Source organism: Anneissia japonica, unplaced genomic scaffold, assembly GCF_011630105.1.
Source record: "Anneissia japonica isolate Jap-2015-1 unplaced genomic scaffold, ASM1163010v1 scaffold1889_len2455224_cov183, whole genome shotgun sequence".
Taxonomy (NCBI): Eukaryota; Metazoa; Echinodermata; class Crinoidea; order Comatulida; family Comatulidae; genus Anneissia; species Anneissia japonica.
Genome location: NW_022752980.1, coordinates 506,587 through 529,612, shown reverse-complemented (window position 1 = coordinate 529,612; position 23,026 = coordinate 506,587). Strand labels below are relative to the sequence as shown.

Genomic DNA, 23,026 nt, shown 5'->3' with positions numbered 1-23,026 from the left:
ACCAATTAAAGTTAATTTTATGGAGCTGCTAACAGCTCCCTCTGGACCATTTGACAGCTCACTCTCAACTATCAGACAGCTCACTATGGACCATTTCTGCTAACCGGGACTTTTGCCTCATGTGGTTCACAGTATGTTTACAACAAAAATTCGCATTCATATAGTCTGTAAACAACAGCCGTAGTAACTGTTAGTGCACAGTTAGCCCATGGAGGTATTATTGAGAAGGAGATCACTCGAAAAAGCTACGTGCACACAGCGCTATGCAAATGAACCAAGATCAAAGCTGCCGCAGCGCGTGAAGAAAGTTTATGCGATGCCTTTGAAGTCCCATGTGTTCCCCGCCATCAAATTTTCAGCAGGCATAGTTTACCAAAAAATTGAACATGGCGAAATGGAGAGCACCTTCTTTTCTCAATGCGCACTACATACAGTCAATCACTATGGCTGCGCAATCATTTCCATTTTGAAGCTGATACATTTATCTCTCATAAAATATCAACATATTAATATTTTCAACCAAAAAAAGTTTCGAAATTTAATGGAACATTTACATGACCTTTAAAAGTATAGTATAGTTCAACTTCAATTTCCATAAATTGGCCAAAATTCGCTAATTCTAATTTTAACAGATATTAATTAATAACTGATTGAGGATTATAATAAACTAAGTCATTTTAGGGTTAACGAGGGTTAACTATTCGAAAAATCAATCCAAAATCTGAGTATTTTTCAGTTTTACGCTGACTTAGCTTCATAGTCGAACTAATCAATCTTAAGACAAAATTATAATGAACACAGAAATAATTTTCTTAAGGAATCTTAAATAAACAAGCCCAGAAAAAAGTCCATTGTGTACCCGGTGAAAATTTCTTGTACAACATGCCTATAAGATAGTATAAGTATTAAAATGCACACCATTGTGTTGGAATTAAATATTTCAACATTAAGTATGTCATTATCAGAAATGATGAATAATGTCTCAAATCTACAGGCGTATTATCATACTAAAAAGCAAATTATACCCTGCTGGAAAATGGACAGTTCCAAATCACTCAATACTCGCACCCATGTGTGGTGTGAATGCAAGCATCGCTCTTGAGGTTTGTTTTGAGTAAAAGAAGACAGCACATTTTAATCGGTTATCTCCCTTGTTATAAATATTTTATAACTAATAAAGCAGATTTCAGATTTGTTTTAAATTAATGTTAAATTTTCAACAACAATACAGTATACATCTCTCGATTCGGAGGACCTACTGTAGAGGAGTATACGTCTTTCTACACAGGCCTAATGCCATTGGCTAGCAAAAAATGTGAGGTAAACATTCCGCCGTGTGCTAGCATCAGGTGCTAGCATCAGATGATAGGCATGGCAGATTTTATTTTAGGCCAGGTAACACTGCCTTACTTTGAATGTCTACAGTATGTACCTTCAATATTTCGATCTTTATTTTGAAGAAAAAAAAATTTTGATGAGCCTTTCTTTAGCAGTAATGTCGGCCTATAGTTAGGTCCACCGGTGTTCGCGAATTACACACTCAGGAATGTTGGCCTAGGGCACGGCCTTCCCAACGTAGGCCTATTGAGTCTGTTCTCAAACTGTGATCGATTATACTGTAAACTGAAGAAATTAGAAATGATGACTGATTCTAATATCACTTAAAACATAAATGATTTAACCAAGGAGGTTAACTTTATTTTAACTAAAATTCAGAGTACAACACTTTAGGAGATGGCTAATAATCTACACTGCCTATAGGGACAGTAATAGCGTTAAAGGATTAACACTCCAATTATCATGAGCAATTACTCATATCAGCAATGTCTTATCAGCATTGGATGATAAGAAAATGGAAAAATTTGTCTAAGCAGTTGTACACGTCATGAATACCATCACAGTCCAGGCCTAGCTAGGGCTAGGCCAGTATCCGATCATTTCAGTTGCGCCTTCATTTCGGTCTGCATTTCGGCCGCGGTGCATGGCGCGCTGACGGTGCGGCCGCAAATCTGGAACAAGGGAGCTAAGCAGTACAGTATTTTTATAAACACAAAACTTACATAAAACATTAGTTGACTAACAATTATTTGTATTACTGTACTATAATATTATAGTTTATGATTATTAATATTACGTGTATCACTTGGTGTTATTTTTCTTTTTTAGAAACAATGAAAATGTTACTTGGTTTGAGACAATTGTTCCTCTTTAACGTTTGTTGCGATATATATTTTATTAATGCATAAATGGAATGGAGATTTAAGAAATAAATATAGTCAATATATTAGTTCTTCATACATTTGTTTTCTTGTCTGTTACGTTTCCATTTATCTGTTTTTGAGTGAATCTGTAAGAAGAAAAAGAACACTCTAAAATTATATTCAAATTACTTGTAATTAATAACAATCGTAAAAAACTTAAAACAACAATCATACAAAAAAAAATACAAAGAATATTAGGCCTATGATAGTCAAGCATCGTAAAAAAAAGACAAAATAAATAAAATTAATACCCAGTCTGAAACACCCGCACCAAAAAAACTTTAAAAATACAGAACCCTTCAAAAATTACTTTCCAAACAAGCACTAGTGCGTACATCGGCGTTCCATACTGAAGCTGTTTATCGCGACCGAAATGCATAACAATACGGCGCGACCGAAATGAAGGCGCGACCGAAATGAAGGCACGACCGAAATGATCTGTATTCGCTAGGCCTAGGACCAGAACATCGTTTTCTATGTCAGTTTCTAAGTCTCCTTATTATCCAGCACAGCTGTAACAACTACAGAAGAATAAAGTTTCTCAGCATTTCAAAACATCATATTTTCAACTTGCAACTTCTAAAAAAATAACACCCCAGCAAGTTTCACATCAAAATGTGCAGAAATTCATTAGCTTTCATATGCAGTAAACACTATTTGGGTTAGTGTTAAAACAGCCACTCTATGGTCGTTTCTTGGAAGACCTTCACCAATTCGCATTTATGTGAAGGTGGCGCACGGCTGACAGTGAGCCTAATCACATTTATGCGAAACTAGCATGCACACAGTTTTCACATTTATGCAAAGATAAGGGTGTTAACTTACATGAGTCCTTGTGATTCTTTCTATTCAATAAATGTACCAATGCTCCAGTATGGACTATTATCTGCAGAACTGAGTTCATGTAGCATGTATTGCCAAGGTTCTCTAGTGCAGCTGGTTTCATGTGTAAATTATATTCTATGAAAAGGATTAATAGTTGATTTTTAACATTACATTTACAAACTTCATATAATATAAATTTTTTAAATACATATACAGTTTAATAATATATTTTACTATATATGTGGCAAAGACAAGCCAAAAATAAATTTTTACTTATTAATACAGGGTTAAAGATGAAAATGAGAGCTATAAAATGGTAAAAGAATCATTTAAATCCAACATTTCCTTATGAAGTTACAAGCATTTATACATACAGCTGTTTAAAGAACAATATTTGAGAAATCAGGCTTCAAAGTTTATGATTTCAGGCATTCCTCAGGCAGAAACAATCAACATATTGTTGTTTTAACATTCAAAATGGGGGAAAATAACAACATAGCATGATGTTTAGATATATAGAGGTTAGTTAAAAATTTCAGCATGTTTTGGCCAATATCTCGAAACATGATTTTTGGTTTGACTTGTCTTTGCCAAATATATATATATATATTGTTAGAATCTTCTCTATGTGTCTCTTCTCTCTTTAGCGTGCACCCCTATATTTGGCAGACCAAATCTGACACGCAGAGAAATCTGACATGCAGAAAATGTTATCTGACGCAGAGAATGTGGTTTTATTCCCGAATATTTTGAATTAAGCAAATAGTGAATTTAGCAAGTAGCGTGCGGAACGCTGGCAAGATTTGTCACTAAATCATTGGGTTTATTTGTATAACCCTGAAATGGTATGTCTTGTTATTGATTTTATTGTTAGAAAATTTTATAATTATAGATTCAGTGTTTTTGTGAGAAATATACTATTTTATGTCAATATACTTTTCTGAATCTTGCATAGTTGTTTTAATGTATAGTAATTTAGGTAGACCAAGTGTCATTATTATTGTTCATAATATGAATCGGTCATGTTGTTAATGACAGTTGAAATGTTATAACTTAGAATGCTTAAATGTGTTAGTACCTTCAGTATACAACAAGTTTAATTAAACGGTACAATACTGTTTGTGATTAAGATAATCTATGCCATGTAGTTTAGCTTTAATCTATTTCTGCTTGTCCTTAATATTTATATGCTTTCTGGTTTTGAGTATAATTGGTGAGAGTGAACTCACTAGATTTATGATTATATAATAATTACTTCAGTTTAAATAATTTAATTTTACATTAAAGTGAATTATTGTCACAGGCCATTGGTAAGCTGAGCTGAGTACAGCAGTAGTGTAGTATTCCACGTTGATATTCGAGGCATAGTGCGGTCAAATTCATGTAAGATTTATTATATGTTTTATGCATCTCATGTTATTACATTATATATTTAAGTATATGAATAATTATGACATGTATACATGTTCATGTTGTATTTTAATAATTATGGTGATTTTGTGTTCCGTTATATCTAGTCATCAAAGAAGAAACACCAAGTGGGTTATTGACGCTTATCGTGTCGTAGACGCAATAGTGCAACAGCGAAAAATTTACCGTTGAATGCCCTAGGCGCACTAGTGCGACACATCCAAGTACATGGATTTCGCCCTCTATAATGTCTATATATCATTCTGATGCTCATTTGTTTTTGCATCCGGGTTACTTACACTTTGAACTTCTCCAATAAACAAAAATCTTGACAATTTTTATTGAAAAATATTTTATAAATCAAAAAAAAATGTCAACTTATTTTTGAAAGTTTCAGTATGGCCGCGCAACAGCGATATACTGTGGAACAAGCCATACACGATGTTTTTGATGATAATAGTGTAGATAGAGACAAGGAACATTTTTGTGGAATTATAATTGTGTTTCTGTAGGCTAGTGAGAGTGATGGTTATGATGCGGAAGAAACTAATAGCCTAGGCCTAGATGAAGTTAGGCCTAGCCTATACAAAGAAATAGGCCAAATTGGATGGCGGAAACGGAACATTTCCCTGATTGTAAAACAATTTTTTTACAAACCAGTATCACATATATAGAATATATGTGCTATGAAGATTATTTTTTTTATAAATATTTTTTTGTTTAGGGTTCAAGAAATATGTGAAAATTTCATTTAAAGAGAGATACTAATTTCTGCTGTGTAATTATGTAGTTTTGTAAAAGTGAATTGGCATGCCAGAATGTCACGCACCAGCGATTTTCAGCATGATAAGGGTTAAGTCGTCCAGTGTTTGTCTTTGCATAAAGTGACTTGAGCCATATAGCGCCCTCTAACAGCAAACCGGCTCCAAGTTCTAACAACGGTTAATAGTGAATGAATAAGTGTTTAATCACCGTGGAACCAATAGGTACAATGGAGAACATAAAGCAGCTAAGTAAAGAAAGGCGAAATTGGAAAGGAGCGATGTCCAGAGCAATCAACGGATTACAGCAAGCGTTGGAAAGTGCAGAAACAAGCACAGACACCATTAAGGATCTCTTCACCAAAGTGAGTAACAATTATGAAAAGATAGAGGCAGTTGAAGATGATATGTTTGAGAAGGAAGAAAGATGGATGAAGGAAGTTCAAGATACATTCACTGGCATCAGGCTCAACTTGACAGAAAGTTTTGAGAAAGGTCAAGCATACTGGCAGATAACGTCTCCTGATACCGTGGGTGCAGGAGCGGTAAGTGTAAGTGTACAAACCAGCCCCAATTCAGTAGTAAATGAGGTAACTCATACGATAAGAAATAAGGTCATCTTATAGGAATTGTGTAGTAGTAGTAATGTGCTCCCTGATGCTTCAGAGAATGATTCTTGTTGTGTAAATAGTAATGTGGGACTAGGTAATGTCGTTCCTGATGTAGCGGAACACGAGGCCACACCTATGATTACTAGGTTAAGTGATTTAATGAAATCATGATAGCTATTGAGAGCTCACTGATAGGTGTCCAATCAAAGCCAATGGTTCCGATGGTCTATGGAACCTTGCCTCTATGTAAAAATGCTATGTTACACTAACAAAACTTGGTTATACCCATTAACTTGATAGTACCTGTAATTTGCTCAAGGTACAAGACTTGCTACCCCACCATCTGCAGACATCATGGGCAAAGAATGCACATGGTATTATAACCAAAAGTTAAAGAGAGCCTAAGTTCAGTGACCTGCTAGATTTTCTCATCTTACATGGTGAGGTGTCATCTACAATGTTTGGCATGCATCTAGGCAAATCAAAAGGCAGTGAAAGACAAGGACAAAGGCCACCACAAGTTAAAACCAACCACAGAGAAGGTAACCAAAGAAATAAAGTGCTTTGTATGTAGTGTACACATGCAATGAAATTCTTGGTGCAGACTATAAGAAACGGGTGGAACTTGCTGCTGCGAAAAGGCTATGCTTCCAATGCTTGCTAACAGGTTATGTCATTGCAAAATGCAGAAGAAACTGGAAATGTCTTTGCGGATCGGATAAGCACCACAACCCTCTGCACCCACCTAAAGAAGACTACACACAAGCCATATGTAGTGGAACTAAGGTATTTATGCGGATCGTACCTTTGAGCTCTTAGATGATGGATCTGACACAAACTTGTTAGATCCAGAGGAGTACGACATCAGTTTACCTCATCAACCATTAATGGTGTAATGGAATGTGAAAGATGGTCTTTTAGTCTCTTCATAAAGGGTAAGTATGAGACAGATGAAATTGAGTTAGATGTTCTTTCAGTTAACGAGATTCCAGCCTGCTTTTAAGAGTTGTCCATCTACAACAGAGATTGGTCGGTGGGAGCATCTACGCTCGAGCATACCTTGGGAAGACCACTCATATCATAACGTCGATATCCTAATTGCTGCGGATCATCCTAAGGCATTCTGGGTGGAAGATAAGCGTCAAGGTATACCCATATGCTGTGAAAACGGCACTTGGTTGGTCAGTCATGGGCCCAGGAACACAGAAAGGAAGTGGATGTCATTTAAATAGGGTCCAGGTAATCCCTGACATTTATTAAGTACAATACCTCTGTTTTTCATTGTGTCAGTAGGCTTTGAAAAAAATGTAAAATAGACAGTAACAAATAACGTGCCACCACAACAAACATAATTTATCTTACCACATGCTAGTCCTGGGTTTGAAGATGGGTTTGGAATGTCTGAAATTTAATTCAACGTTTGATTACTGGTAGATTAAAATATCTATATATTTATGGGAAAGAATGAAATTATAGCTTATTATTTTGCAGACATTTCAAATGTTATAGCATATCTGTACTAAAGACATTTTGAATTAAAAAGGGAATTTGTTCACACTTAATTTTACACCTTTCCACTGTGTCAATTGTGAATTTAATGATTGACAACTACAATGTTAATAACAGAAATAATGACAACAGAAAAAAAAATGAAATAATATGAAATAATATATAAATAACGGTAGTATAATACTGCAATAGTACCAGTGCTTAGTAGATGAACAGTAGTAGCAGAATAGTAGTAATAATAATTAGTTCTAAGAAATTCATCTGGTTTAATTCAATCGGTAAGAGTGACGTTTGCATTTGGTTTACCCAGATAACTAATTTCAATAATTTGACAACAATAACACTTAATTAATAATAATATTATGATACAGTATAAGACACAAATTTAAGAATTATTTATCCTGAGTTTGGAGTTTGGAGATAGAATGTCTGAAATACAATTCAATATTGGATTTATACCAGTATATTGAATTATAAAGTGAAGTATGTATATTAATTCTGTAATTAACAATTTCCTGTTGCATATTTGGACAATGAGCAATTTGACATGTACTGATACATTTCAGTATAATAAGACACAAATGTAAGCATTATTTTATTACTTGCTTGGTCTGCCTTTGGAATATCTGAAAACTAATTCAATTAACTGTTAATGTAAAATATTGATTGATATTCGTGTAATCAATCGTAATATTGTTAGATTTTTTGATACCAGTAGGTTTTAAATACCAAACATTTATTGAGTACAGTACCTCTGTTTTGTATAGTATATCCATAGGCTTTGAAAGAAAGTGTAATTATAATATAGACACAGTAACAAGTTACACGACACCAAAACAAACATTATTCAACTTACCACTTGCTTGTCCTGAGTTTGAAGATGGCTTTTGAATGTCTGAAATTTAATTCAATGTTGGATTACTGGTACATTAAATGTCTATATATTGATGGGAAAGAATGTTTTTAAAATTAATTTGAAAATCAACCACAAAATTTGGTTGCAAATTTTTATAACAAATAATTAAAAAATTCTCTGCTGCTGTAATCTAGCATGCTAATTAGTGAGAAATTAAGTCACATCTTTCTGTCCACTACGAAACATCAGAATAAGATGTACTGATAGTAAGTGCCAGAGGTTTTGTGATGTCTTGTCTCAATTTGAATTTAATTTTTGTTAAAATTGTATTTTATGTTTCACTGTATTTACATCCTTTGGGGTTACAGCTTTAGTGCACAAAGCTTTCCAGCTAAAAGCATTAGAGTGAATTTATCCCCATTTATTGAATTGATATGAAAGAAAAGAAATACCTTCTGTTAGAGACTTCACTCCTTGGTTTAGATTAAATGTCTGCAAATTGTCAATGAATGTGTCCATGTTTTCTTCAGAAATGACTGTTTTATGTTCTAGATCCATGATCAAACTCCAGCTATCTGTATGTTTTACACTATACAGACCATTAATCGTTTGTACATCACTTGGAGATAGTGACTTCCCCAGCTTTACAAGCCTTTGCTGATGCAGTGTGAATGCTGTAATTTCTTTATCCCTGATATTTTTGTAAATTTGGAATGACGGCATTTTATCTTTAATTTCATGTTCCAGACCAAATTGTTCTGTTACCTTAATAGTATCATAGAGGAGAGTAAGGTCAGCTGGACTCAAACTTCCACGCGTTGTCAGCTTATTCATTAACTCCATCGTCTTAGAAGAAGTATGTAATAAATGAGCATCGTCTATATGGTCCCTGAATAACACTTTCAGCATATTGATGGGTATGCATTCATCATACCAAATTGACACAACTGACACCAATTTTGCAAAAGTTGATTCTATGATGTAAACCAAAATAAAACATAGTAATAAAATATGACAACCTTTTGAAAGAAGTAAAAGTACTGTAAAGTTAAACTTGCCTAAGTCGACTGTGCCTAATTTGCTCTTATTTTACATGCCAAATTGTTGTGTTTTCCATTGATTAACAATCTATAAGTCAAATTTTATCCAAGTCGAACAATATTTCAATGGCACTTTGGATTCGACTTAGGCAAGTGTATATATTGTAAAATTTCTTGACCACAGCAGCAGCAGCCCACTTCATAATGACCACAATAATGTCGATTTACATTATCTTAGTAAAAAAAACAACATTTAACAGCCCATGACTCTTAAATTTTCATGTGTAGGCCTACAGAATAGGGCAAAGATTGCTATCTGTTGCATGTTGTGTTTTGACGCAGACGTTTCAACCACTAGAAGTAGTGCGCCATGACCGCCAAAATGTTGAAAATCTTGGTTTTTTCCAAGTTGCAAAAAAAAAAAAAAAAAAAAAATCCAAGTTCAAAAAAAAAAAAAAAAAAAAAAAAGTCAAAGGCTTCTATTTGAGGTATCATGGTAGATAACATTGGCAAAATATAATACGAGATGATAAAACTTTGTCACGATATAAATACACATGTATGCAGTTACTCCATTTTTGGAGGGTCTGCACCCGTTGCCAAAACTCCGACTTCGGAGGTTTTGCGTACTATCAACCCTCCGATTTCGGAGGTTCTGTGTACTATATGCAAAACCTCCAAAATCCGAGTTTTTAAACTTTTATTCAAACCTCCAATACCGGAGGTTTTGCGTACTTATACGCCAAACCTCCAAACTCGGAGTTTTCAAATTTTTACTCAAACCTCCAATTTCTGAGGTTCTGTGTACTAATACGCCAAACCTCCAAATTCGGAGTTTTAATCATACCTCCGATTTCAGAGGTTCTGTGTACTTATACACCAAACCTCCAAAATCGGAGTTTTCAAACTTTTATTCAAATCTCCGATTTTCGAGTTTGTGCGTACTATATGCAAAACCTCCAACATCAGAGTTTTCAAACTTTTATTGAAACCTCCGATTTTGGAGTTTGTGCGTACTATACGCAAAACCTCCAACATCGGAGTTTTCAAACTTTTATTGAAGCCTCTGATTTTGGAGTTTCTGCATACTATTAATTAAACAAGCTCTCTCTATATAGAGAGAGCAAAACTTTTAACAACCCTCCGATTTCGGAGTTTCTGCGTACTATACGCGCAACCTCCAAAATTGGAGTTTTCAAACTTTTAATCAAACCTCCGATTTCGGAGGTTCTGCGTACTTATACGCCAAACCTCCAAAATCGGAGTTTTCAAACTTTTAATCAAACATCCGATTTCGGAGGTTCTGCGTACTAATACGCCAAACCTCCAAACTTGGAGTTTTAAACTTTTTTTGAAACCTTTGATTTTGGAGTTTCTGCGTACTATTAATTAACTAAGCTCTCTCTATATAGAGAGACCAAAACTTTTAACAACCCTCCAATTTCGGAGGTTCTGCGTACTTATACGCCAAACCTCCAAAATAGGGGTTTTCAAACTTATTCAAACCTCCGATTTTGGAGTTTGTGCGTACTATACAGTACGCAAAACCTCCAACATCAGAGTTTTGGCGGCGGGCGCAGACACTCCGATTTTGGAGTAACTACATACCTCAAATACAGCATTGAGATATAATCAGGAGGGTTGAATGTACTAAATGCGACATCCATGCAAACTTGAAGGTGTATTGCAGAGTAAATTCTAAAACATTTTGTTACACAAGCATTATGAAGCAAAATAATGATTTGAAAACCAAAAAATTTAAATAAGTTTCCTTTTTAAATTGCTCTCTGAAAATGTCCGAAAAATGCATTTCCAAACATACACAAACAAAACATTTCCTGGGACCACATCCTTTTCCCCCTAAAGTCAAATTCTGTTTAGATTTGTAAATATATCATTGTTCTTTGAGGTTATAGTACTCATCCCTCAGTATACATAGTTACCAACCTGAGAAATTTGAAATGCGCGACTACACCAGTTGGCTGGGGGCGGCTACACCAGTTGGCTGGGGGCGGCTACACCAGTTGGCTGGGGGAGCTTGGGTTCAGGGACGGAGACACGGTGGAGGTCGGGTCACATAATCAACGGTGGTTAGTTGTGACAATGAGCGTGCAAGACCGCACGCTCCTTATTTTAGTACAGTAAGTGCGTGGTTGGCCGAGTAATTTTGGTCTAAAAAAAGAGAAATTTTCTTGGTAAATGAATTCTCGAATGCAGGGGTGGTGCCAGGGTTTACCCGACGGGGGTCGGTCCCCTACTGGGGGTCAAATTTCCCAGACGAAAGTGTAGTGGGCGTGGTCAAGCTTCGATTGAAAGGTTTTGAAAGGTTTTGAAATTCAGGAAATATTGATGCAGAAATAAAAAAAAAATTTTTTTGCCGCATAAATTATTTCAACAGCATAAAAATAACAATGCAATTTTGTGACTTCAAATACATTTTCTTTAAAAAACTATAAAATTAAACCAGTTTTTATACAATATTTACTATTACACACCAAATATAAACAGTCCCTCCCTCATCGATAAAAACAAAAGCAAAATAATCTATTGTTTCGATTAAAAAAAAACAAAAAAAACTGCCCTCCCTCATCAATTGAAAAAAAAAGTGATAATCTAATCATTTTTTCTACGTGCCCTAACATTTAGAAAATACATATAATTTTTTTTCTCCCCGTCGAATTGTGCTTTTTCTTCCCGACGGGGGCCCTGGCCCACATCCCCCGGCCTTCCCGCTGGCGCCCAATACTGCTTAAACGAGATTGCGCAGACTTGTGCTAAATGCGTGACAAATTTATAATCACCATGTGTTTCTGCAAAATGCGTTTCATCCAAAATCACATTGAAGTGCGGGTCCGTCCCACACGATACGAGTCGGTTGGTAACTATAAGTATACATCCAAGAATGTTCAGATAAATTTAATACGGACTGAATTTTAAAAATACTGAAATGTCTTTCAAGTTTACCTTTACTTGTTCTCATGTTCATTGTCACTTGTACAGCTACTACTTCAATCTTTCATTCATTCCTGAAAATTAACAAGCATACTCAATCATAAAAATCAATGAAATAATGAAATGAAAAAATTTAAGCTCATACTTGCCTTGTCCTGTGGTATGATTCCAATCTTTAATCAGCTTTGTGTTTTTTGCAATTAATATTTTTTATTTTTCCATGATTTACAGCGAAATGCATTTTATAAATTGAAAAGTCTGTAATCTTAGCAGCAAAATATCCAATGACACTATGGTGATTTAAAAAAAATATATATTATTAATGCTAAACTAAAAGACCAACTGTGACCGGTAAGGCTATAGCTTAAGCGGGCATAGGTCAATTGACTGACATGTATGGGAATCAATCTCAATCTAGGCTAGGCTACATAATATAATACTGGTCTAGCTGGACCAACAGGCAGACAGTGACGATATGAATACAGATCATTTCGGTCGCGCTTCGTTTCGGTCGAGTTTCATTTCGGTCGAGTTTCATTTCGGTCGCGCTTCATTTCGGTCGCGATTTGTTCTCAACAAATATATGGAATGCCAATGGAGTTTCGAAATGCTAAATTTAATATAACTAGGCCTAATTATCATTGCAAGTTCGTCAATCGGTTTATCATACTTTTTTTATTTATGTTTTGTTGTATTTCTAATAAGTAACAACAGGCTACTTAAAAGCAAATAAAATTAATACTATTATTACTAATCTATCAATAAATATTATCAGACAGTTTTTATTTTCGTTTTGTTATGAATCCTACGCTTTCTACTATATAACAAATACAGCAAATAAAATAAATACTAAAATATGATATGATGTTATATATTATTATTATTATTAATATTATTATATTATTATTTTTATTTATTTACATTGTATCTGGAAAAACCAGCCAATTTGTCATTTAAATTACTGTAACATTAGTTTATTAACAATTATTTTTATTAGTATTAAAGTTTGTTATTGTTTTTATTTTCGTTTTGTTATGAATCCTACGCTTTCTACTACATAACAAATACAGCAAATAAAATAAATACTAAAATATGATATGATGTTATATATTATTATTATTGTTATTAATATATTATTATTTTTATTTATTTACATTGTATCTGGAAAAACCAGCCAATTTGTCATTTAAATTACAGTAACATTAGTTTATTAACAATTATTTTTATTAGTATTAAAGTTTGTTATTGTTTTTATTTTCGTTTTGTCATGAATCCTACGCTTTCTACTACATAACAAATACAGCAAATGAAATAAATACTAAAATATGATATGATGTTATATATTATTATTATATAATTATTTTTTTATTTACATTGTATCTGGAAAAACCAGCCAATTTGTTATTTAAATTACTGTAACATTAGTTTATTAACAATTATTTTTATTAGTATTAAAGTTTGTTATTGTTACTATATTATTGCTATTTTTCTTTTTTTACAGAAACAACACAGATGTTACGAAGTTGACCGAGTTTGAGATACGTTTTTTTGGTTCTTGCTATATATATTGATATAATTTTTATTAATGCTTGAATCAAATAAAAATGTATGTAATAAGTATAGTCAGTAGATTAGTTTCGTATACGGTTTTTTTTTCTTGTCTGTTACGTTTCCATTTACCATAAATGTTCTGATCATGTTAAATATTGTAAAGGAAATATGTATTTCCATATTTATATTTTCCATATAAAATTATCAATACTTTGATAATTTTAAAAGTCTTTTCATGCTTCTGTTATATTCATAAGCCCGAGAAAACTTGCTCAACTTGCTAGGCCTATTTCTTTAGTTGCATAACTGGAGTATAATTGGGGAAAGAAAAGTTTCCACATATTTATTGCCATGGTACTCAGGAGAAGATGACACAAGATTTGTGATTTCTTGTTTGTCTTAATTCCATTTTTGTTACATTATTGCAAAAATAGACGACTAGCTATTTCTAGGTACAAACACGTACGCTGAAGCGCAGTTAACCAATTCACATGTGTTCACCTACTTTATGAAACCAGTAACTTGGAATAGTCTGCACTGGCTGCTGATCATGTTTATAAAATAAAAAAATAAATGGATAATAAAATAAAATTTCGGTTCGAGCCTAAGATGTGTATAAGAGACAGTATATATACATATTTATGAACTGCGCATGGGTATTAAAGATTTCAAGTGAAGAATGATAATGTGTGTATTATTATTTCTTCGTGTTTCCTTCAATTCTCTTGGCATGTTTCATCCAAACTCTGGAAGCTGCAAGAAAAGTAAATATATTTATTGTATAAAAAGATCAGTTTAAATATTGAATTATTGTTTTAACTAAATTATGAAATAGATTTCAGATGGTAACAATATTCAATTCAATTAAAATCAAAGATACATTTTATTGACCATTTATTAAAGTATAGTATATGAAAACGCAACAAAAAGAATAGCATATGAAGCACATACTAAACTCCATTTTTCAATATAGCAGAAAGATATTTTGTTAGTGGAAAGATAGCAAAACAATAATACTTAGGCCTATGATAAACCGATTCACGAACTAAAATATATAGGGCCTAGGCATATTAAATTTTTCGTTTTCGCAACTCCTTCGGCGCTCCATATATTTGTTCGAAATAAACCGCGACCGAAACGAAGCGCGACCGAAATGATCGGCTACCGACGATATAGGCCTAGCCAGCCTACTTCCACTCTGGGTTTCTACGAATACACAAAAATGGTCTATAACCTAGTTTTGGGTGTTCCACAGAGCTTCCAAGTCACATACATCATGATCGTGAGCGAATGCAATAATTTAGTAATACATGTATAGGTCCTACTTGTCTCCTTCGAAATATTCAGGGTGGTAGTATATTGACCTACCTAGCCCTAGGCCTCAGACAGAGACTTACCTGCTCTTACGTTGCAAGACAACATGGCCGCGTGGCATTGTATTTATCCACTGGGCCATGGCATGGCGCAGTGGGTGGGAGAATTCCCAGACATGCATGATAACGTAAGATACTGAACTTTCTGGTTATATACTCAGCAGAATCAAAACATATTAAACTATTTAATTTCACAGACTTTTTATCGTTGTTGTATTTTTTTTCATATATACAATATAGAAACTAAATGATTTTTTTAAGATATAAAAATACTTATATAATTGGACAAATACAATATTGTATCCTGTATATGATGAATCATGTGTTTCATTTCTTGCATGATGGTGTTTGGAAATCATGTCTGATCATGTTTTTATATAAACTGTAACATATAATATAAATAAATGGATAAATATGAATAAAAACAACGAAATAGTATTTACGTTCCATTATACAAATATTATATTTTCTTACATATAAGAGGATATCACTGAGTCGCTTTTATGGGTCAAGTTCTCACTACCATCTTTAACTAGAAAGTAACATGCGAGTGTAGAATCATCTGGAACCCCACGTACAATATGTACTGCATAGTGTATTCTTGATTTCTAATTTGTTGACTGAATTAATTTATTTTTCATCTCAGCATCTATATACACATCTCTGTATTACTAAAACCATATAAAATGGCAGAGAAATGTTACAAATTTGCTTGATCTTATTCCCTTTCTCTTATGAAAAATAGAAATGATGTGAATAAAATCATTTTATGAATGAGACACACCGCTACATGTATTAATACAGCTACATACCTATACTGTACATTTCTATGACGAGTTATTGTAGAATGTAGAATCGATAAAAAAAAAAAAAAAAATTATATTCTGCACAATGTTTACGGAAAATAGCGTGCCACTTTATCGTCGAAGTAAACTAAAGTTGTTTCCAAGGCACATAAAACCAAATTACAGATCATAAAAATCTTCAAACTACAGGCATGCATCAAAGCGAAAACAAACTAACAATGGAAGCAGTGGCGGCTCTAGGATATATTTTCTGAGGGTGCTGAGCTGTCCAACAGGGGGAATTGAGCTCGTAGGCTCCAGCTGGGGGAAGGGGGTTGAGAGGGGGTTCCGTTCCCCTCCCAAATGAGATTATTTTAAGAATAGGAACTTCTGGATGGCCAGAAATGGACACTCTCAGACTGTTACAGACATGTTTTGGCTTGGCATGGGCCTATTTTTAAATTTGTTTTAGTCCAACTGCTTCAAAAGCTAGCTGTCTGATTCGGGGGGAAGGGGCCCTTGACCTGCCCAGTGGGGGCTTAAGCCCATGCTGCTCCCCCCTCTAGCGCCACCACTGAGGGTGATAAAGTGTTGGGGGCCTATGCATTTCAGTAAATTATTCACTCATACTGAGGAGCTGATATTTGATTGAATCCATTTATGATTATTCAGGCTTAACAAAAAAGTCCACCCACATTTATTTATTCATAATTTAAATTTCGGTTCGAGCCTACTGTGAAATATTTTCAGTTGGGAATTGATAGTGTAATTATATTAAAGTGTTATCATCATTGGACTACAGAGCATTAAAGTTAAAACCGGCATTTCATTGTTTTAAACTGATTTTTGGTGCCTTTCCACTGAACATCAGGGCTCTGTACTATAGTTCTTGTATTAGTAGCAGGGGGCCGGTTCCTTCAAGCTCCTTTGGCCTCTCTCCTCCCCCTTCCTTTTTCTCGAGAGCCCATAGTCATTACGCCACTGCCAAGTTGTTAATTTAAGAGAAAATTTAAAACTAGATTTACTGTACTGTATAAATACAAAATTTTTAATATATAAATTTCACAATGAAGGCCTTTCACATTCCAGAAAATATATGCTAGCATTAGTATTTCCCTAGTCAGTGGATACTTAGTTTGCAAATCAACACAGTAGTACTTGCAATAGGTGTTTTCTTATTGGCCAATGCTACAGTTCTGTAGTACTTACAATAAAAAAAGAGTAGTATTCAGCACAATGTTTATAGAAAATAGATTTATTTTCAAATAATATGGTTCTTCTATATTAAAAATTTGCTAGTTCATACAATACACAGTAGCATGATAAAATTAGAATATAATATTTTAGTAATTTTATATATCGGTGGTTTTAACACTTTAAACCTTTTATCAGGTATCTGATTTTATATAGACTGAAGTTATTTCATGTACAGGTTTGAAAAGTCTTACATTTTAATCTTCCTTTACTTGATACTCCTAATCTGTATGGAACATGCAAATAATTATAATATTGGATAATACTGAATATTCATATAAAATGTATATTTCTAAATCTTACATACAATATATATTTTACTGTACATCCTGGTTAACTCAAAACAAAATCTTGCATTATTATATAATAAAAACATAACCTTATCTCATTGTTTATTATCGACACATGGTTGTAATACCGGTTAGAGTAGATTATGCAAATTCATCTGTGAATATCTTTTTTCTGAGTGGATAATACTCCAAGTCTGAAGCATTTACTATGTGTTTTCTTATTAGCTAATACTGTAGACCTGAGGTAGAGAATGTATTCATAAAATCAACATGGCAAGATGCAGTTACTGATCAAATTTGAAGTCAATGTAGGCTAAGAAACAATGTTACTACACTGATGTTTATTTAACCATGTGAGGAGGATGGGAAAACATCAACAACAACATTTACTCTTTTCTTTATTACTGTTTTTCGCAGGGTCAACTGTTTTTCGTGATAGGCCGGCCGTTGGATTCTGAAAGAAGTAATATAATCCAAAATGGTTAAGTTTTGATCTTTTTAATTAATGGATGTATAACATAAGAAGGATAAAAAATATAACATTTTCAAGAGCTTACACTATACTGCCAGAAAAACATCTCCAAACATATAATGTAATACTTGTATTATGTTTATGAATATTTCAATTGCTTAATTTCGAAAGTATTCGATTGAAATATATAATGAAATCAAACAAATCAGAGCAGGAATCCTTCCGGAAAGACATAAAGGCAGACAGCGAAAGGAAATTTGATACTTGTTATGCAATGTCGATGCGTTATATATGTCTGGGTTAGACGATTCCATTATTTTTCGCTGGTACGTCTGATTAGGAATCTGGCTAATATCCGCTTATCCAGGTAAGTAGTCACGAAATAGACAATGTTTCTGTCAATTAACAGATGGACAAATGATACTAATTCTATATTCTTTGCACTGACTCTTGATCTTGCTGTTAAGCATTAATTTTATAGCGGAAAGTCTAGAAAACAGTAAAAATTGATTCGTTTCAAATCTCTGTTTCAGTTGAATTTTTATAATTTATTTGGTCATTATAAACAAGCAATTCGTTTTGTGACTTAATATTTAAGGAATTAGGCAGTGTGTTCCCATTTTAGCAAATGACTTTTATCTATATTATTCGAATTGAAGACCAAAGCTGCTAAAGACCATGGAAACCCAGTCCCAAAAGTGGTCTTCAATTGGAAGGAGACCTGTATTCTTACATTTTCTGACATGTCGGAGGATATCACTGGGTCGCTTGTGAACTTCATGGGTCTATTTAGATAGTCAACAGTAGTAACGTACCTTTCTTAAAAGTTAATCTACAATAATAAGACCATTATATATCTTTACTATTTCTGTAACAAACTTGTCAGTTTCTAGTCAAATTTGGGAGGAGGAGTGTACTGACCTTTTCGATAATGTCTTCTACTAATGTCAAGACAGCAGTATCTACATTGATGTTTGTCTTTGCACTTGTCTCAAAAAACCTCATGCCATTTTCTTGTGCAAACTACAAAATCAAAACAAAGATTCTACAAAATAATTACATGTCAGACTGGGCCTAAGGCCTTACTGTACCCTGTTGCCTGTTTCCCACTACAGCATTCTGATCATGTGGCTTTCAACCTTGGTTATAACAAATTCCATTAAAAAAAAATTGTGAACAATATCTGATGCTAAACCCTAGAATCAGGAATGGTAATATACCATGCAACCATTACACAATAAATCATCTTTATTTAACATTTTTAGGGGTACAGTACTTACCGATTCCCCCTTCTCCTTGCTCACCATCTGTTGGTCGTCCAGGTCACATTTGTTTGCAAGCAACACCTTTTGAACATCTTCACTTGTGTTCTGTAAACAAATAAGAAATGTTGGATTATTTTTAATACATATAAGAAATGACTGGCAGGAACAATACAGTTGGTAGCTAGTGGCAAGAACAATATCATTGGTAGCAGCAACTAGTGGCAAGTTTGAAAGCAATCAGACTTAACAAACTTTAGATATCGTGGTAAGAAACAAACAACAGTAATAACAACAACAATTACATAAAGAAAATTAATAGCCTCCTTTGGGGAGGCTAATTAAATTACTTCCTGAACGTTGTGTAGCCAATTGCTACTAATGTGCTCAAATGACTTCTCGTCTGTCATGTCATACACCATTATGATCCCTGCTGTACCTCTGAAATAGGAAGTAGTAATTGTACGAAATCTCTCGCCGCCATATGTATCCCATATTTGTAGTTTTACCTCCTTTCCATTCAGCTCCACTGTTTTTATTTTAAAATCCACACCTGATTAATAAATGACAAAATTAACAATTAACATTTATCGGACTCAAAAGTATTCATCACACAAAGTCAAAATAACATTTGGATGGGCGAATTAATATTTTTAGTCTGATGGCCTTCACTAACTTGGCCCATAACCACCCATACACCAACTCGACCCTTGTCAACTCAGCCCTTAACCGACTCGGCCCATAACCAACTCGGATATATATATAATATTTTCATACTTTCCATATAAGATTATCAATATTTTTAATTATAACTGTACATTTTAATGGCCATTTTATCAGGCTTCTTTTACATTCATAAGCCCGACAAAATCACTCACCAGGCTATTTCTAATTATTTTTTAAATTTATTTATTCATTCCAAACCAACAGCGAATAATTGTTACTAACAGGCAGGTATAAAAATCTAGCAAAAATCACAAATATCAGTTGCATAACTAGTATAATTTGTGGAAAGAGAAGTCCACAAATACTGAGATTCTCACATAACGGCACTCTTGAGGTAAAGCAGACACAAGGATTGTAATTTCTTGTTTGTTTTATTTCCATTTTTTATACAACAACATAGGCCTATTCTGATTTTTATAAAATACACAAATAAATGGAAATATTTAAAAGTAAGACTTGTCATTGTCAATCAATACTTCGATAAATATAGTTTTAATATAATTTATAAATAAGTGGCTGCTTTGGATTTCTTTTTATAGGCCTATTTAATAAGCCGGAAGTGGCACTACTCCCGTGTTACAGTGTACTAGTTGCATGGAAATTTAAGTATGAAATCGGAAAGAAACTTTCCCACAAACAGGCTCTGGCACGGTATTCTTAAGGATCAAGCAGACAGAAAGAACATGTTTGTACGGAATTCCTTTGTACGGCGCCTTCAGGAATGTGGGCTTGCACTCTGCCAAGACAGCAGAAGTAGGCAGATGCTAAAAATAGACGCTATATTTTTTAGGTGCAAACGAGCGTGGATGGCAGTGTTAACTTTGAATCGTCTGCTGTCTGCTGATCATCTTTATAAAATACAAAAATAAATGGAAACAGTAAAATATAGGTTTTACAGGGTTTTCTTTAGGTTTTATCTGGTTTTGAACAACTACGGTAAATGAATTTGTTTCAACATAGTAAAATAAAGTTTTAATATTATATATGAATACATAGAAACTAACTATCTGATTGAACGGGGAAACCAAAATTAGAGAAGACAAAACAACAAAAATGTATTTGATTCGAAAGATGACAGGATCATCTTTGACGATCTCAAAGACATTATGTGGGTTTAGCATTTTATATATTTAGTTCGGTTTAATTCTTACGTTTCCATTCGGCGTTGGGCCCACAATTGTATAAATATGTTAACCATTGAAAACATTACTACTGTATGTGAATAAATATTACCATAAAATTTACAATAACAATGCCAATAATTAATACATGATAGAAGCGTCCTCGCCGCGGCCCTGGTTAACGCTAATTCTACCACCAACACACCTGTGGACAAAGGACAAGATTAACAAATAACATTAAAATACGTCAAAAGGTTACATTACATTAATTAAAACATAAAAGTAAATTAACAAAAAAAAAGGACAAAAGATAAAGACATGCCTACATTATGGTACAGTACTGCATGTTCATGTATTTACTTTATTTTTTGTTGATAACAACATTCATATGTGACGACAAATTAATATAATATAGATTTAAAGACCAGCTCCAGGCAAAAATTTTGTATTGATTATATATTATAGTTATTATCAATCTATTGATTCACATATGTATTGGGATTTTTCTGAATTTTGTTTTGCTACATGATTTTTTTGAAAATAAGTACTTTTTTGAAAGTGGGGTATAGGTAAACTTGCCCAGCAAAATTCCTATTCTTTTGCACACAAATGACATTAAGAGCAGGCATTTTGAAAAATTCATAACAAATAAACAATAGGGCAAAAAATTACACTAAATGACTAAACTGGGGTGGATTTAGTCAAACTTTTCGTTTCTGGAGTTCATTTTACGTCAATACATATTTCTGCGCAATTATCATTTATTCCCCACCGTACCCACTTGATTTTTTTCACTTTCCAGGGAGTCAATCGCTCTGAGCTTTGCGCCATGCGCTAACTTGCCAATCCATTCTGCTGCTCTCACTCGCTCGATCCATTCGTGTAAAAAAAGTGCGAGCGAGAAGATGAAAAGTATGATGAATAAAAAAACTAAACACAGGAGTAGGCCTATTTTGGTTGAGTAGTAATGGTGAAAAGATAGACGGGAAGGTTTGGTGGTAGATTTGATCAATCTAGGTCTAGCTATGGATGCCTTTGAGCCAGAGGTGAGGCCTAGGCCCCCTATATCGTTGGGAAATCGTCGACAGAAGAAGGTACCTATGCCAGCCCAGCGGGATTCATTCCCATCCCGGCAAGGAGGATGGATGAGTTGAGACGATTGGGTGGGTTGTCGTTGTTATGTGGTATCATTTGCTACTTAAGAATTGAAGGAAAAATGGGAGACCACAGATGTTTGACGATGATAAATTCAAGAAACTGTGCCTTGATATTAGGATGTTTCAAACTCGTCCAAGAATCGAAAAAGAGAAATTCTCAGAGAATAAACGAGGCAACAACATGCCTTACATTAATAACTATAGTAATATTTACAGGCCTAGGCCTCCTGTGCAGTTCAGTAGTAGGCCTAGGGGCCTTGTAGGGCCTACGTCAAGGCGTATAACGCTTACCCCTACAACAATTCCTACAAATTACACTCTGGGCAGGCATGCGTGGATTGGTAGGAAGATTGGTATTAGTACTAGTCCGCAGTTCTCTTAGCTAGACCACCTGGAGTTATTGACTGGCTGAGATATGACTGTGACGATTACTACTCTCTTCTGTCATTTTTTTTTTTTTTTTTTTTTCTTTTTTTTTTTGTAGTATTATCAATTGTAAATAATTCTGTTTATGGCAAATATGTTTATTGTACACCATCTTGACCGACGCATTTTACAGATTAGTGTGGTGAAGTCCACAGCAGCGCGATGTCACGTTCTCGCGGACGATGTCGTTGGTTGACAGTTAGTGTGTTGTAATTTTTCTCATCACACTCGAGTATTCTAAAACCTAGCTAGTGAAAAAAAGTAGACTGCTTGATTTTTGCGGTTCTAAGCGGATTTTTATATTCTCGTTTTCAGTCAAATTGGCGAATTTTTTTGTCGAGATTACTCGCATATCTTATAATAATGTATTTGAACACATAGTGA

General features: G+C 34.0%; 2 protein-coding genes across 11 annotated transcripts in view; both read right to left on the bottom strand.

Moving 5' to 3' along the window:
- Positions 1-15,438, bottom strand: part of LOC117122583 (ubiquitin carboxyl-terminal hydrolase 17-like protein 6) — a 36,238-nt gene extending 20,800 nt beyond the window's left edge. For 2 of the 8 annotated variants that reach the window (XM_033268203.1, XM_033268205.1), the window contains exons 1-6: positions 15,011-15,437; positions 12,238-12,299; positions 8,686-9,207; positions 8,234-8,272; positions 7,231-7,269; positions 3,087-3,221 (exon numbers count right to left, since the gene is read on the bottom strand). In XM_033268203.1, the coding sequence (XP_033124094.1) occupies positions 3,087-3,221; positions 7,231-7,269; positions 8,234-8,272; positions 8,686-9,207; positions 12,238-12,259 (757 nt within the window). In that variant the 5' untranslated portion in view covers positions 12,260-12,299; positions 15,011-15,437. Of the gene's footprint in view, positions 1-3,086; positions 3,222-7,230; positions 7,270-8,233; positions 8,273-8,685; positions 9,208-12,237; positions 12,300-15,010 lie in introns of those variants that run through there. The other 6 variants (XM_033268206.1, XM_033268207.1, XM_033268204.1 and 3 more) reach the window with 5 other exon arrangements.
- A 1,768-nt stretch (positions 15,439-17,206) lies between these two features.
- On the bottom strand, positions 17,207-22,644 carry LOC117122591 (ras-related protein Rab-10-like). Of its 3 annotated transcripts, none has more exons than XM_033268225.1 (6): positions 22,508-22,644; positions 21,172-21,264; positions 19,563-19,765; positions 19,231-19,320; positions 18,872-18,973; positions 17,207-17,932 (listed from the first exon to the last, which is right to left on the bottom strand). In XM_033268225.1, exons 1-6 carry the CDS (start codon positions 22,545-22,547, stop codon positions 17,852-17,854), a joined length of 609 nt encoding a protein of 202 aa, XP_033124116.1. In that variant the 5' UTR covers positions 22,548-22,644; the 3' UTR covers positions 17,207-17,851. The 3 variants fall into 3 exon arrangements, with proteins under 3 accessions (XP_033124116.1, XP_033124117.1, XP_033124118.1); XM_033268226.1 differs by having other exon boundaries at positions 21,208-21,264; XM_033268227.1 differs by lacking the exon at positions 21,172-21,264.
- Positions 22,645-23,026: the final 382 nt, after the last annotated feature.